At 40.2% G+C, this 15,981-nt stretch overlaps 1 protein-coding gene across 1 annotated transcript in view; it reads right to left on the bottom strand.

Moving 5' to 3' along the window:
* SP4 (Sp4 transcription factor) overlaps positions 1 to 15,093 on the bottom strand; it is a 71,859-nt gene extending 56,766 nt beyond the window's left edge. The window contains exons 1-3 of the mRNA XM_004263447.4: positions 14,874 to 15,093; positions 14,347 to 14,468; positions 12,275 to 13,826 (exon numbers count right to left, since the gene is read on the bottom strand). Of these exons, the coding sequence (XP_004263495.1) occupies positions 12,275 to 13,826; positions 14,347 to 14,468; positions 14,874 to 14,880 (1,681 nt within the window). The 5' untranslated portion in view covers positions 14,881 to 15,093. The remainder of the gene's footprint in view (positions 1 to 12,274; positions 13,827 to 14,346; positions 14,469 to 14,873) is intronic.
* Between the last annotated feature and the right edge of the window lie 888 nt (positions 15,094 to 15,981).

The following is a 15,981-nucleotide window of genomic DNA, read 5'->3' as shown; positions in this document are numbered from 1 at the left end:
GGAGTATACGGTGAGAGACTGTAAGTGGTAATGGTGCCAGGGTTCTAGAAACAGAATGTGTTTGGATTAGGTGGCCTTGAGCAAATTATTTACCACTCTAGGCCTCATTTTTGCACCTGACAGTACTCAACTTTATAGGGTGCTCTAAAGAGTAAATGAGTTAATATACCAAGTGCTGCATACAGTATCTGGCATACTATAAACATGCAGTAAATGTGAGCTTAAATATAAAACAAACATTAAGGGTTAAAGCACACTTGTTTCTTGTTTCATTCATGAAAGAAAACAGAACGACTTCTTTCCCTATTAGAACATATGGAAGTGGGAGTTCAGCCCCATGTTATTCAACCTCATAAGGAACATATCAAGCCTCACAATACAGATGCTGGGTACCTATTTGCTGACTGAATTTATGGATGCAGTCGGCTAGCAGGGAGTCCATGAAATGGATGAAAGTCTATCAAGAGGTTACTAAAAACTATTACCCGCCCTATCATTAAAATCAATTTAAGTACTGACATCCTACCAATGAGGACAAAAGGTGAGAGAAATTCTAGAAATAAAAATACAATGTGCTTTAACTTTATAAAACTAAAAAACAAATAATCAATTTGATTATTTATGAAACAATCAAATTACTCCTTCAACAAGCATATTATCATAGTCTGTCCTATTTATGACAAATATCTGTCAAATGTCAGTGTCTCAAATTGGTTCGTATGTAGATTTAAATATATGGGAAAATGCGTAGGATTTACAAACCACTTTAAGTGTATTTACCTTACATAAATCCAGTTAGTACTCGTCATCATATGCATCTAGTGTCTTCCTCTTCCCTCTTCTCCCTCAAGTCCCTGGTTTAGACACCCTCAACTACAACAAGGACTTTCCACCCTCTCCCCCAACCCCACACCAGGCACAGGTACCCACTTACCACAGCACAGATCACTATCTGGTTCCTATACTTCTGTGCAAAAGCAGCTCCGCTTCTGTGAACAAAAAGCTGTGGTGACTTGACTCATTATTACAGAACTGTACTAAACCCTCTATGACTGGCCACATTATGAGGCACCTACATGAGAACTTCTGAGGGACAGAAACAACCTGGAGACTTTAAACACCTTTGATTTCTCCTCAAAACTTCCCCCACTGCTAAGATTCTCACAGCAACTGTCTCTCAAAACATATGAACATATGTGTAAGTTCCTCTGTTATTTAATTTTTACTACTCATTTTTCCTTTTATAATCATAAACTCTCATTCCTTTTCAAGTATTTGTCTTGAATCCATCCCAAGGATCTACCCATCCCATTCTCCTATGCAATCAACATTCTCCACCTGTTGGCCTTCCCCTAGTTCAGCATCAGGATTATTTATATTGAGCAATGTTCATCAATGTGTGAAATAGAAAAAAACATACACGTAAGACACAGCTCCTGCCTACAGGAGGTTTACAATTCAACTTTAATGTATACTAATATTCCTTGATCTAAGCCTGAATTTTGCATTGTTTATAGAAGACTCCTTAACTGAATTTCTGACATGTAAAATCCAACATAACCTGAAATAGCCCTCCTCATCCCAACCTTGCAAACTTTTTAGTCATCCTTTTAAGGTCCAGCTCAGTTATCACCCTCTCCATGAAAATATCCCCAGAATTCTACAAGCAGAACAAGTTTTTCCTTCCTTTGAGCTTCTATAACACCTCATTCACAGCCTTTATAAACCAAATGCCATGTTGTACTTTAATCGATTATATAGTCATCGTATTCCATTAAGTCTAAGATGCAAGTGATCATAAGAAAGAAAAAATATTCTGCTAATTAAACTATGACATGCCTTTGCTTATAAGGTGGATTTCAATTTCCAAGATGTTAAAAAAAAAAAAAAAAGTATGTTTTAGAAGCAAAGAGATATGGTTATGTCTCCCCAACAGGTAATATATTCTGTGAGAGAGGCAAATTTGTCTCACTTCATTTTCAGTTTCTCAATGCCTATTACCATACTTGATACAGAGGAAAGGAACCAGCAAACCTGATGTTTTTACCTAATTCCTTAATACTTATTTCATGTCACCATTCTGTATACTAAAGAGAGGTTCAACAACCTGTCTTTTGTATTAAGCAACTTCACTGCCATAGCCTTTCTCAAGACCACTGTGAATTCGTGGCTAAATTATTCCAACAACATCCTTTCCACTGGGCTCCTGATTTCTTACTTCTCCACACTTTTATCTATAGAGAAACGCTCTAACAATATCATTTGCAAACTTATTATTCATGTTTTTCAAACTTATTATTATTTTGGCAGAATCTCTTCTTCAAACAAAATGTAAGCACACAGTGCAATAAACACACAACTTCTCTGGCTAAAGCAGGGGTGGCAGGCTGTCCACTGGGCATGCCCTGAGCTACTCTGTGAGACCACTATGCCTCTATCGAGCACACAGATGAGAGAACACAGCTCCCCGTGTTAACTCTAAGCTTCCATGCGAGGGCTCTACCCTTTTCATTCCAAGTTCAACTGCTTGGCTCCAGACATCCTCTCTTCACCTCTCTACCCTCAAAGTTTCAAATATCCACTTCCCAAACCAATCTTCACCTCAGAAAGCCCTCCCTGTTTACTGTAAACCACTGATCTCACTTGTCTTTGAGCTCTCCTAGTCATTTTCCATAGCTCAAAACCCAGCACTTAAGTATAAACTCTCATATGCAATTGCAGCAAGCCACATAATTGATTCATGTATGTAAGTCTTATCTCCCCAACATAAGTAACCTTTTTAGACAGGCGAGTACTTTCAGAGCTTACATAGACAGTACGCAGCAGACATTTAGGTCTTACTATACTGAAACACACTGCTTCATTTCCACCTGTAGATACACCCCTCCCCATATCCTTAGCTGCACTTCACCAAAGCTTTCTGATACTCCTTTTATACAGATCTCTCTTTTACTTCTGATCTTTAACTCAAGCTAATACCCATATCGAAAACTACTCATTCTCCCGCTTTACTACTTCACATTCTTCTAGTGGGCCAGAGTCGCCATGTAGAGATTTTTACCAGGTTACCAACTTCCAAATATAGTTTTCTTTACAATATCCAAAGCCTTTTTATACATATCATCTCATCTGATCTTTGCAGCTCTATGAGGCAAAAAGGGAAGGAATTAATAGCACTATTTTACAAATGAAAAAAGGATTGAAGCTCCAATTATAATATGTTTGCCCAGGATGGAATAGCTAATGGAGAGCAGTATCCTAACAAAAATATAAGAGTTCTAATTCCTAATCCTGTTGTATTATATATTTTAAAACGTTATTTTCCCCTGCTGCCTCAACATCCCCACAAGCAGGCTGTAAGCACCCGGCCCAGGCAACCAGGTGCACCAGTGTGATAAGGGTTGCTCCTGCCACAAGGTTCCCTTCCTACCTTCCCCTGACTGTGACCAAGCAGCATTTAAACAAACCAATGAAATCCCCTCACACACTGATCCTTCAATAAAGGCACCTGCCCATGGATTCTTGCTCTCTCTGCTCCCCACCTGCTAGGTTGAGCCAGATCCCTTGGCATCACCTCCCATGTGTGCACCTCCCCTCTCAGTGCACACTGACTGCCTCTCTAGGACCTGTGTGTATAATAAACTTTTTTTCCTGGGCCTCTCCTGTGTCTCCTCTTCTGGTTGCACCTGACTGATGATCACCTAAAAGAACACAAAATACCTGTGATCTAGGAAGCCTCTCAGAGTACATACATCTGCAGTAATAATAAATGTACTACTTGAACTACACGGCTGATCAAGCCCAGATAGTCCCTACTCCTAACTTTATTACCATACCTAAGGCAAAAAGAACTTCATATATGGGAATTATTACTTTTTCTATTCAAAAGGGTCTCGGGCCTCAAATATTTTTTTAAAAGCGCCTATGTGCTAGATATTCTGAGTCAAAAAGAAAGACCTACTTCATTTGTTTACTCCACAGGATAAATTAACAAATTTGAAGCTCTGAGCGCTTCCCACAGTTTGAACTCCATCAGTATACTGGATTTTCCAACTGCTCTCTAAGTCTACTGAAGAAAAAGTAATCACATTGTTCATACTAAAGTGTCATTATCAGAAATATGACTATGGCTAAAGAGCTACTGAGATAAAATATCCTAACTACAAATTCAATGTTGGGCACTTTAGTGTGTTTTTAAAATACTAATGCTTTGGTAGTCACCTAACAGAAGTGCAAATGACATAGAAAAATAGCATCTAAGAGCACAATCAGTAAGTCTAACAAATAACGAAGAACAGAAATCTATTAATTTATGAATTAAAGTATTGCATTTATTTCTTAATAGAATTTATCTCAATAATACTGCCTTTGTAATAAGAAAAATGGTAAATGTGACCCTCAAACCTCCCCTCCACCCTCACCAAATCCCTACTTAGTCAATCATTTAAGTTTAACACAACTTACAAGGAACTCTCACCATATGCTGGATGGAAGTACCCAGAATAGAACTACGTACTCAAATATTCATAGAATCCTAAATTTTAGAATTAGAAGACTCACAGATTATCTAATCAAACCTTCTATACAACACAGGAAATTCTATATTTTAGTGTCTCTGATAGATGGACACCCAGCATCTAACAACAGGAAGATCACTACTTCATGAAACAAACCATTCCATTACCGCACAGCATTAGCTCATGTGTGTGTACATATACTTATTGTATTGGTTTCCCAGGGCCAAAACATAACAGAACTTTATTAAAAAACAAAAACAACAAAAAATAGCTCTTCACATACCCAAAGAAGCTGTCACACTTTCTCTTATTTTCTTTTAATAACAACCCCCCTCTCTCTGATTATTGCTAGTGTGAAATGTTTTCCACACGTTTCATCCTGGGAAGCCTTCTCGATATGCTCGCCAGTTTGTCACTGTCCCATTTAAAATGTGCCACACCCAGTATTGTACGCAGTATTGCAGAAATGGTCTGACAAGCATAAAATACAGGAGCTTTACTCTACTCTTAGTTCATATTAAGCCAATAAATCCCAAATCATCTTCACATGTCCTGCTGCCAAACCATGTTTTCCATCTTGTAGGTGAACAATCCTGCCCCCCACCCCTCAACTTTAAATAGAGGATCTTACCTGTTATATTTATGTTGCTAATTCTGGCCCAGCATTCTGGTCTATTAAGATCACTGGGCATCTCAATTCTATGCTCTATCATAATTGTTAGCAACATCTCCTGGCTTTGTCTCATCTTTGAATTCAGTAAATAGGTCACCCTTCAGTATAAAATTTGAAAAAAATGTTCAACAGGACTGTATCAAGGATAGAACCCTATGCCATAATACCAGAGACCTCTACCTCTACTGAGGTAGACAATCAACATTTTTCATATAATAGAGCAACCAGGTACGAGCCTTTAAAGAAATCATGACTATCAAGGCTGAAATCAAGATACACTGTACTGACGTTATTTTGTATACTCATCTGGAAACTCTAAAGAAAGAATTTATGAACCTCGTTCCTTAGTGAACCCATACTGGTTCCCAATGATCCCTGAATTCTTTTAAATGCTCAGAGGCCAACTACTCCATAATTCATTCAAGGACTTTGCTAGGACGGTTATCAAGCTCATTTGTCTGTAGTGTGGGATGTTTTCAAAAAGGGAGGTGCTTATTCATACTCAATTCTTCCATGCCGCGTAATTTTTAAGTTACTGATATGGCCTGAAATGAAACCGGAAAGTTCCTCTAACTTTAGGATAGCATTCGTCTAGATCATCCTGACTTCCGAAGAGCAACTAAACGTCCCCTACCTCCTCACTTACCTTGAATAAATATCTCGGAGTGAGTTACAGCTCTAGTCATTTCAGCCGGAACTGCATTTTCCTCGCTGGTTAACAGCAGCAGAGTGGAGGAGTTCTGCCTTTTCTTGATATTACACCATTTTGCTCAAACAATGAGCATCTCTTTCTCTGACTGAAAACCTTATAAGTTGTTTGAAAGAATTTTAAAAGCCTGACTTTATTATGAGCTTCTGTTTAACTGACTATTATTAAATGTCATGCTTCTTTTTGTTTTTATCCTATGCCCCTACTCCTATCTTCCACATACACTATTTTGAAATCTGAGTGTAACATGGAAGTCTCCATGCAGCCACACTAGTTTCTTTCACTACTTTCTATCATAATTGTCTGTCAATGCCACATTGTCAGGGCTAGTAGAAACCTTAACTGCACAGTCAGCATTTCAATTTTCAAAACTGCTTACCCTTTAAGGGATTCAAGTATACATCAGATACAAAAAGGTGAAAAATAGCCTGTATCTGTAGACTTATCCTTTTACTGTATGTCTCGTGAACACCTTGGAATCAGAGATGACTTTAAACCATGGCTCTACCACTTACTGGAGGGCAAATTTTCTTTTCTTTTTTTAAAAAAAAATTTATTAGAATATAGTTGATTTACAATGTTGTATTAGTTTCAGGTGTACAACAAGGTGAATCAGTTATACATATATCCACTCATTTTTAGATTCTTTTCCCATATAGGCCATTACAGAATACTGAGTAGACTTCCCTGTGCTATAGAGTAGGTCCTTATTAGTTATCTATTTTATACATAGTAGTGTGTATATGTCAATCCTAATCTCCCAATTTATTCTGCCCCACTTCCCTTTACCCCCTGGTAATCATAAGTTTGTTTTCTACATCTGCAACTCTATTTCTATTTTGTAGGTAAGTTCGTTTGTACCCTTTTTTAGATTCCACATATAAGCAAAGCTCAGTGAGGCTATCTGTAAAACAGGTACAGTAATCCCAAGGATACTGTAGGATATACTGAGATAGCATAAATACCTGGCCCAGCACATAACACACTCTAGGAAAACAATAAATGTTTGTTTTCTTCCTCGAATCTCATTTTAAAAAATCCATTTCTAACTACTGTTTGGGAAAAAATGCAGTATCTCAACAGCCCTAGAACTTGCTTACCTACATACAGAATTTACTAATCTCTTCAAGTTCTGAATTTTCTCTTTCAAAAAGGACAAAATTATACCACTGAGATTTCACCATTAAATTCAATAACAAGGAGGCAGATAGAATTGTGTTTTCCACCAATATTATATTCAATATATTAATGCTGAATATCCAGGAATAACAGACACAGTCTACCTGGGAGAAGACAACTCAAGCTGGATACTCTCCCCTCTCTGATCCCTAAACCTCAGCTACATTTACTCATAACTAGCAAAAGATTTGGATAACAAAGGCAGAAATATGAGAAAGACAACTGGAGCAGAAGCCAGGATTCTAGTCCTCACTTTGCCACAAAGTACACGTCGTTCAACCTTCCTGGCTTCAGTTTCTTTAGTTCTGAACTACCACTAAGGGATGAGGGAGGGGGAAGGATGCTCAATTACCTTTAAGTTACCTTAGTTAACTACAATTTCAGTAAGTCTTTATCTCACCACACACACTCATATAAGTAATAGGTTTCCTCTACCACAGTTTGCTCATTCACTAGGTAATAAAATGACAAGCATTAGGAACATACAATCTTATCTCATACCTACATCAGAAGGGTACAGGACAGCCCACATATACATAGGCATATGGTCCGGTATCAGGCCAGGTTCCCTCTTTTACTGTCAATGCGTACTATGTCATCCCCAAGTACCTAATGTAGCACTGCAGAAACTCTGACCCATATTTCTCCTTTCACTTATAACAGAAAAACACAAAATTCCTTTACAGACTTTAGCAGCAATAACAAAAGGCTACAAGTGGTGAGCAATAATCTCAAAGATCCTTTTAAACTAAAATTCTCTCATTTTGTAAATCTGTGTTATTTGTGCAAGATCTATGTAGAGCAAATTTTCCCTATCTTCCTTCTTAATCAAGCTTCCTTTCTTCCTCTTCAACTTGCTTTTATGCCTGCTCCAACATTTCTTATGTATTACTTGTTATATATTCCTTGATTTAGATTTGAAAAGCAGATGATTAACACTGTTTTCCTTCACTCTCTTATCCTGAAATCCCTCGCAAAGATGCCCTTTTAAAAAATTAATGTGGCTCTACAATGAGTACCTTACCTTCCAAGAAAAACTTAAAACTACACAATGATATTGTTATGTCATCATCAACAAATCTTAAAGGTCATGCTGTACATTTTCTAATGGGTAAAACCAACTTGGTAGTTCAGAACCCAAATCTTGTACAGGGCACAAGATGTAAGTTCCTTATGATGAATTCCAATCTGTAACAAAGATTAGTAGAAGATTTTACTGGAAGAAAATTACAGGAGTAAATGTGACTTCTCTGAAAAAAGAAATAACCAAACACAGGAGACATATGTATACACAAAAATAGATGTGTATATGTTTATACATGTACATATACATATGTGTATATATGTGTATAACATATATGTATGTTATTTTAAGATGCCTACTAGAGAAATCCAAATTAATACAACATATGGCAAAGGAAAACCATATCTGTATTAAACTTCTAGTCAATTTTCTACTTTTAGTAGCTCTGGAAAAAAGTTTGGTGCAAGAGGTTGATTCTACCGGATTAAGTTAGGTTTTTAAATTAAATAAAAATGTCAACTATTTCCTTTGGTCTCCATTTTCACCAATAATGAAGAACTGGCTCTCCCATTCCTGGTTCTGTTAATCCCCAAAGAAGTAAAGGAAGGTAAGAGAGAAAGTTCTTGAACAACCAGCAACATCTCCTCAAGTCTGAACTACCTTTATGTAAGAATTTGCACAGGAATGTTAATTTCCATTAAAACTGACAAAGAAATATCCATCCACCAAGCAAAAACATGATCTATTACCATATATGATTAGGGCCAAAAATAAATCAAACTGCTGGCCAATGCAAGTTAAAATTTAGAAACCAATGGTCCCTACATATTCGAAATCCTTTAACTAAAGAGAAATAACTCCTAAAGTTCATTTTAACTACGGCACTTTGGCTACCAGAATACATCGTGAAAACAGGTAGTTCTTTTTGAGGAAAACATCATCCCCTCTCCTCACTTAGTTAAAACAAAGGATGTTCTTAAGCCAGCAGCATGATTAGTTATTACCTTCGCTCTTAACTTAAAATAGGATTTCAAACTCTGAATCCCAAAAAGGAAACAAACAATATGTAGCAGGAGTACATGTATTCAGTTCCTACTACAATTCTAACTAACTAGATGCTCAGCCTGGAACACAGGATTTCGAGCTGAGACCAAACCACAGAAACACATTATGCTGAATACGTTTTCAAGGAAAGAGGTTCCCCGTAGGATGTCATTAACATTCTTATTTCATAAAATCAAGTATGAAGTGTCCCAGCTTCAAAAACTGGTTTCATTTGATTTACCTTGTATGATTTTTTTTTCTTTTTCTGTCCATATTATCCAGAACCTTTCCTATACTTCCTGAAGTAATATGAGGATGGATGGTGGAGAACTCTTAGCCCCTTGTCCTTGAGCTAGCCATTACATTTTGTCAAAGCTGATAATTTTTTCAAGCCCTGGTAATAGTTGTTATGAATATTCAGAGCAAAAATTTTCCCATAACTCAAACAATACCATTCTCCTGGGGGTGAACCAGGAAATAATCAAAAAGTACTAAAAAGTGAATGGGGACAAAAAGTAAAAAATCTCAACTTCCAGGGCTCATTTATAAAAGGGATATAGGCACTTGTTGCTCACTCTCTCCCTTTCAGAGATGGTAAAGTACCTGGTGTACCACTCTCAGTGTCTTAAAAGCTCAAAACCAAAAGAAATTAATGAAAACAGAGTTAATTCCTTAGCTTCATTAAAACCACTCCAGGGTGCTGCTCCCAATTCCAAATTGCTATCTTCTCCATCACCATTTATACCTTAATCCAGCAAACATTTGTCAAACACCTATTATGCCAGGAAGTAAAGTAAAATCTGCAAACAACCATACCCAAATTAACTACACAGAGTTGCTGAAATCGGGGTACATTTCTGGTCTTTGTAACATGTCTATCTTCTTAAACGATAGAGCGTATGTATTAGAACATCAACAAAATTTAAAATCTTTGGTTTCAGGAAAAAGCCAACTACATAAAGTTCAAATTTCCTTATACACATGTGCCCCCCAAACCATATAAACTCTTTAAATAAAAAAATTATCCCTGAAAATGCAGGACTAAACACACCTATTGGGAGTGCTCAACACATAGCTAGTCAATATATATTTGTGGAATAAAAACTATAAATGGTACTTGTCAGAGAAATCCACCCTCTGAGGCACTTACGAACTAGGCTCGAAATCCATCACTTCCGAATTTTGCCTTATAGTTCATTGCAGACGACTTGATCCTTGGTTCTCAAACTTAAATGAGATTTACAATCACCTGGACAGTTTGTTTGAAAGATTCCTTGACCACACCCCCCAAAAACTACAGTTCCAGAAAATGGATCCTGCATTTACCATAATGTATCATTCAAGTGAATCTGAGGCGGTCAGAAGATCATACTCTCAGTTACACCGGCTTACCCTCACGACAGGCAAAGGAAAAACTCTGGGTCATAATTGATGTCAATTAAAGAATAGAAAAACTGACTATTTCTAACCTAAATTATAAATTATTCAATTCTCTTCATCATAATTCACTAACTAATGCTTAAAAGGCAAGATAAAATATAAATGAAATAAATTTTGCTTTGACAATACAAATTGTCATTCAACCCACCCAAAACAGACATTTTTCTGAAATACTTAACTTATTATCAATGTTTAGAAAAAGAGTAGAAACAAAGCAAGGTAAGGACTATAATCCACAGAAACACACATATAATTGTGCTGTAATAGTCTTAGGGGAAAATGTACCACGCTCAAAACGCTCTTTGACTACGTTACTGTATCTGTCAATACAGGAGCCACTAGCCACGTATGGCTATTTAAATTAATATTAAAGAAAATCAAGTAAAATTAAAAATTCAATTCCTCTGTTGCATTAGTCACAATTTAAGTGCTCAATAACCACACGTGGCTAGTGGCTAACATACGGGATAGAACAAATATAGATCATTTCCATCATCACAGAAAATTCTGTTGGATACCTCTGGTTTATAATCAACGGGTATCTAAATAAAACATGTTACCTCTGTTCTTCTTAATCAGAGAGCTCTGACAACTTCCAAATCTTAAATATATACATCTACTTTAGGTAGTAACTGTAAAACAAGAACCCTAGCATAATTTATCTGAAACTTGTTTCAAGAAAGGTCATTCAAAAGTGATATGCTTATTCATTTCAGATTATCAAAACAGAAATAATTTAACTAAAGAGGTCTTAAAGTATCAAAGACACCAAAACCACAACTAGGTTTTCATAATCAAATGAAAAGTATTTAATTACTAGAAAACAAAAGGTGTTAGATGAAAAAAGACTGGTCCAAAATGATTAAAATACTTAATAAGACTGGTTTTCCAAATGCTTCAGAAGTATCTATTTACATGCATTAACAAATAACTGCTTTATAACTGATTTTAAAACAACCTTACTACAACAAATTCAAACTATTGACAGTTTACTGTCTATATTTTTAATTGCCTTCCACCAACTTCATACTAAAAACACCTATAAATAACATAACCATCACAGATTTTACTTAAATATAATTTTATGTGAAGGACTATTCACTCAAATCCTGGTTTTAGCAGAAAAGTAGACATAAAAGTTAATGAAACAATTTGCAACTCAAAATTATCTCTCTCAACTGTATCAATATCTAGTTTAAAACAACACCGTGTAATAAAACGCAAAAGCACGGGCAACAAGATGCGGAAGCATGAGGAGTAACATACAGTAGCATTAAAACTGTAACAGACTCATAACTGTATTATTTCAGGTTTAAACCTACTTTCCCTTAAAGAAGATATAAACATCATTTTGACTAGGGTTCTTTCAGAAAAGTTCAAGTGTACACAAATTTGGTCTCTGAATTACAAAAAATTATGATTCTAATCAGGACGTTTAGCTCCGCAGAAAAATAATTTTATAAAATTCTCCAACGAATTTAACACATAAAACCTAATGCTGAATAGTATGAATGTGAATGGGTCACACTGATGATTACAGAGTCACGGTACTGAGTGTAATACTCCCGGGTATTTTAGTTTCCTTATGATTATCTGTTTACCTCAGAGGTTTACATCAAATCTGAGTTAGCAAAGAAAAACAATAACCGTTATTAACAACCAGAGAGAAAAGATTGCAGTTGACTTACCTGCAACACTGGTGATTGTAACTGGAACTCCTTGCACTTGAACGCCCGCAGCACCCAGGTTGGCAACACTCACTGTCTGAAGATTAGGCACTGATGCAAGCTGGGCAGTATTCAAAGTTATTGGGGCGCCAGCAACAGCTACGGGAGCAATCTGAGCAAGAGTTGTGCCACCGCTTGAAGACACTGGGGTGATGGTTAATTGTTGGGATAACCCAGCATTCTGAACTTGCAAATTTGAAAGACTCTGAATATTCTGAACCTGTACAGTTTGCCAGCTGATTTGCCCTGAAGGTGTTAAAGTTGGAGCCCTGATAAGCACCTGAGTCGGATTTACTGCTTGAAGTTGAACATTCTGCAAAGGCTGCTGCTGGATGGTCTGAATCGTCTGCCCGGACTGGAGTTGAAATGACTGTGGTGGAATAGCCTGAATTATCTGTTGCTGAGGCTGTTGGATCTGGATCTGTTGCAAGATAGGCTGGCCTACAATTTGCACCTGCTGAAGGGAATTTGATTGATCCTGTGTATTCTGTATTCCATTAGACTGAAGCTGACTGGAGCTCTGGGCTTCAGACTCAGTAGCAGCAGGTGTTTGAGAATCTTCGATGGTGCGTTCAGAACTACTGGCTGATGTGCTTGCATACTGGCCCGTATCTGCTGAGCTCACTAACGTGTCACTGCTGCTCAGAGATGCTGATGCAGTGGTGGTGCAGGCAGTGGAGGAGGAGGGCGATTCTGGCATAGTACTGGCAGAAGCAGTAGTGGTGGGTGTGGGAACTAACTGACTCCCATTGGACGTCCCGGCATCAGTAGTAGGAGCAGACTGGCCGACCTGTCCAGTCCCTCCTCCAGCGGCCACACTGTTTATCACTGGCAAAGCTAAAGTCACTCCTCCAATGTTAATTGGTAGAGTTGTTACAACTTGAGCCTGAGTACCAGGAAGGGTCTGTAATTGCAGTGGTATTGAGACACCAGGTCTAATTTGGACTGGAACTGTCTGATTTGCCAGGTTTTGAGCAAGAATATTCCCAGAAGCTGTCCTGTTAGCAGCTGTGAGTATAGCTTGATTATTACCTGCAGAAATGAGCTGAATTTGACCCTGCAAATCCTGTAGAGATGAACTACTAGTTGGATTGATTTGAATTTGCTGGCCTTCCACTGTTTGAAGTTGTGGAATCACTTGGTACTGTACACTACCACTTGGATTTTGTACTTGTATGACTTGAAACTGACCAGGGGAGGAAGAATTACCTGATTTAGTTTTTGTGGGAGATGCACTCCCGTTATTACTGCTGGAAGAACTAGATGAACTAGAAGCTGGTTGAGAAACGTTATTTTCTTTTGAAGCGGGAGGAGTGGAGGCAACAAGTTGCCAAGCGTTTCCAGCAAGTTGTGTTGTTACCAGTTCTAGCTGTTGTGGTTGATTTTGAAGTTGCACCAATCCTTGGCTTGGGTCTATAATGATTTGTTGTTGTCCAGTTGCTTGATTTTCACCAGGAGTCCCTATTTTGCTGCAAGTAGCTGCCAGTAAAGCCAGAGGAGAGGGCTGAGAGTCCTACCCAAAATGGGATGGTAAAGGAGAGGGGGAAAAAAAAAGTGGGCGGATTTAGTGAAGGCCAAGTAGCTGGGAGGGGTTTATTTATTTATTTATTTATTTTGACAGCTCTACATTTCAGAACTCACTCAGGAAGTGGCAAAAATCAAAATAAATATTAACAAAAGCAGTAAGATATAGGAATAAGGAAGCAGATCCCGCACTATGAAGTTTAAATAAAAGGACATTTCTAACAAACTTTCTTGAAGTGTTATTTTCCTAAACTCAAAATGCCCTTGGGAGAATACACACCTTTTTATTATAGTCTGAGTTCGTTCCTGGTGGAATTTTAAACAGCGATATCCCAAACATGTGAAATCTTTATGAATTTACAATTTAACTTCCTCACTCTCAGAAAGATGCTTTGAGTGGATAAAACATTTTTATTCTGTTCTTCACTTCTGGACATTTAAAGGGCATAACTCCCCTTTCCCCTTATGTTTCGTGATGAATTTTTTTTTTTTTATATGTTTGCTTTTACCTGGGAGCCTGAGGTTTTGGGTTTTTTATTGTTATTCTCTGGCTCAGAGGTTTTCCCTCCTTCTGTAGCCATCGCCGCTGCCGCCGCCGCCGCCGCCTCCTCCTCCTCCTCCTTCTTCTGATCTGCAACAAACACCCCCATACACGACAACAGGTTATTAGGATTATTATTATTCGCCTTCCCCCTCTCCTCTCCTCCCCCTCCCCCCGAACATTAATCTCCATAAACCCGCGATCCACGCACACCGGCAAGGGGTGGGGGAGAAGGAGGGAAGGGAGGAGGGGGATATCACAAAACGTGGTTTGAAACCCGACCCATCGGCTCCAGAGCAACACCCAGAAGGTTGTTCTCTCTCAGACATTAAGACAAAACACAACCCTCCTTCCCTCCCCCTGATTCCCTCCCTCCCTCTCCTCCTCCCCTTAAAGCATCTCAGCGGCCCCGGGGGAGGGGGGAGAACCGAGCAGGGTCTGGGGAGGGAGGGAGGGAGGCGGTGAAGGAGACCGAGGGGGGTGGAGAATACGTACCGCTCATCCCGCATTAACAGGACAAACCCTCAGACGGAGACACAGGGATAGAGGTGGGTGGGGGTGGGGGCGAGGCGGGAGGAGAGGCCGGTCCCGCCCGCCCGCGGTGGCTCGGAGGAGGCTGTAGCTGGCACAGGCTCTGCCTCTTTTTCCGCGAATGGCCGCCGCTGGGCTGTGGCGTAGCAGCTCCTCTCTCCGCCCGAGCCCTGCTGACTCGCCCTTGATTGACAGCGGCGGCGCGCCGCGCGGGCGGTGGCGCGGGCCGGGGGCGGGGCCAGGGCGGCGCGAGCCCGGCCGACTCCCCACCCCCCTCGGCCTCTCTCTGCCGGAGCCGCCGACTCTCCACCCCTTCCCCCAGCGGATTGGCCGCCGACCTGCCGGGGGCCGGGGCGCTGGGGCCGCCTCCTCTCCACCCCCTTTCTCGGGGTTATTCTTTCAGCAGCTTTTCTTTTCCTCCCGTGGCTAGTCCGGCGCTCGCTCTCTCGGTGTTCTAGCTCAGGCGCGCTGCCGGTAGGCCCTCCATACAGCCAAACTTGTTGTCTCAGGATATCCCGCCCCCTACTCATTTCCCAGCGCCCTCCCCTCAAAAGCCGGCTCCAGCATCCCTTGGAATTGCCACGAAAAAAAAAAGCAGGGCTCTCGTTCAAGGGAAGCGAGAGGAGCGGACAAGGCAGCGCGCGAGCCACCGACGACTCGGCGAACCCGGTGAACTGCCCGCTGCCCCTGCGCCGGGAGCATGGCTTTCCTGAGGCGCATCCGGACCCGGGCGCTCTTTTTCCCTGGTTCGGTCCCCATTGGTTGAGCGCCTAGGTGACGCGCGCTGAGTGGTGGGAGAAAGAGGGCGGGGCGCTGCCGCAAAGGCTGTCGGCCCTTGTAGTTTGCTATGGCCGCAGCGGCCCCTCCAAGGCACCGCCTTCCCTCCCGCCCCCGACCGAGGCCTGGCTGCCGAACGGAAAGCTGCCCGAGGGGGCGGTGGCGGCAGGGCGTGGCCCGGGCCGAGTGGGAGTTGAACTGAGCGAGGGGGAGGGGGAATGGGTGTTGTTTGCCTGGGCCTATCCGCCGCGCAGAGCTGCCCAAACCACCTCTACCACCGCCTCCTCTGCTCCAA

The sequence above is a fragment of the Orcinus orca genome, chromosome 9 (genome assembly GCF_937001465.1).
Source record: "Orcinus orca chromosome 9, mOrcOrc1.1, whole genome shotgun sequence".
NCBI lineage: Eukaryota > Metazoa > Chordata > Mammalia > Artiodactyla > Delphinidae > Orcinus > Orcinus orca.
Note: the sequence above shows the minus strand (reverse complement) of the source record. Positions and strands in the feature narration are given on the sequence as shown.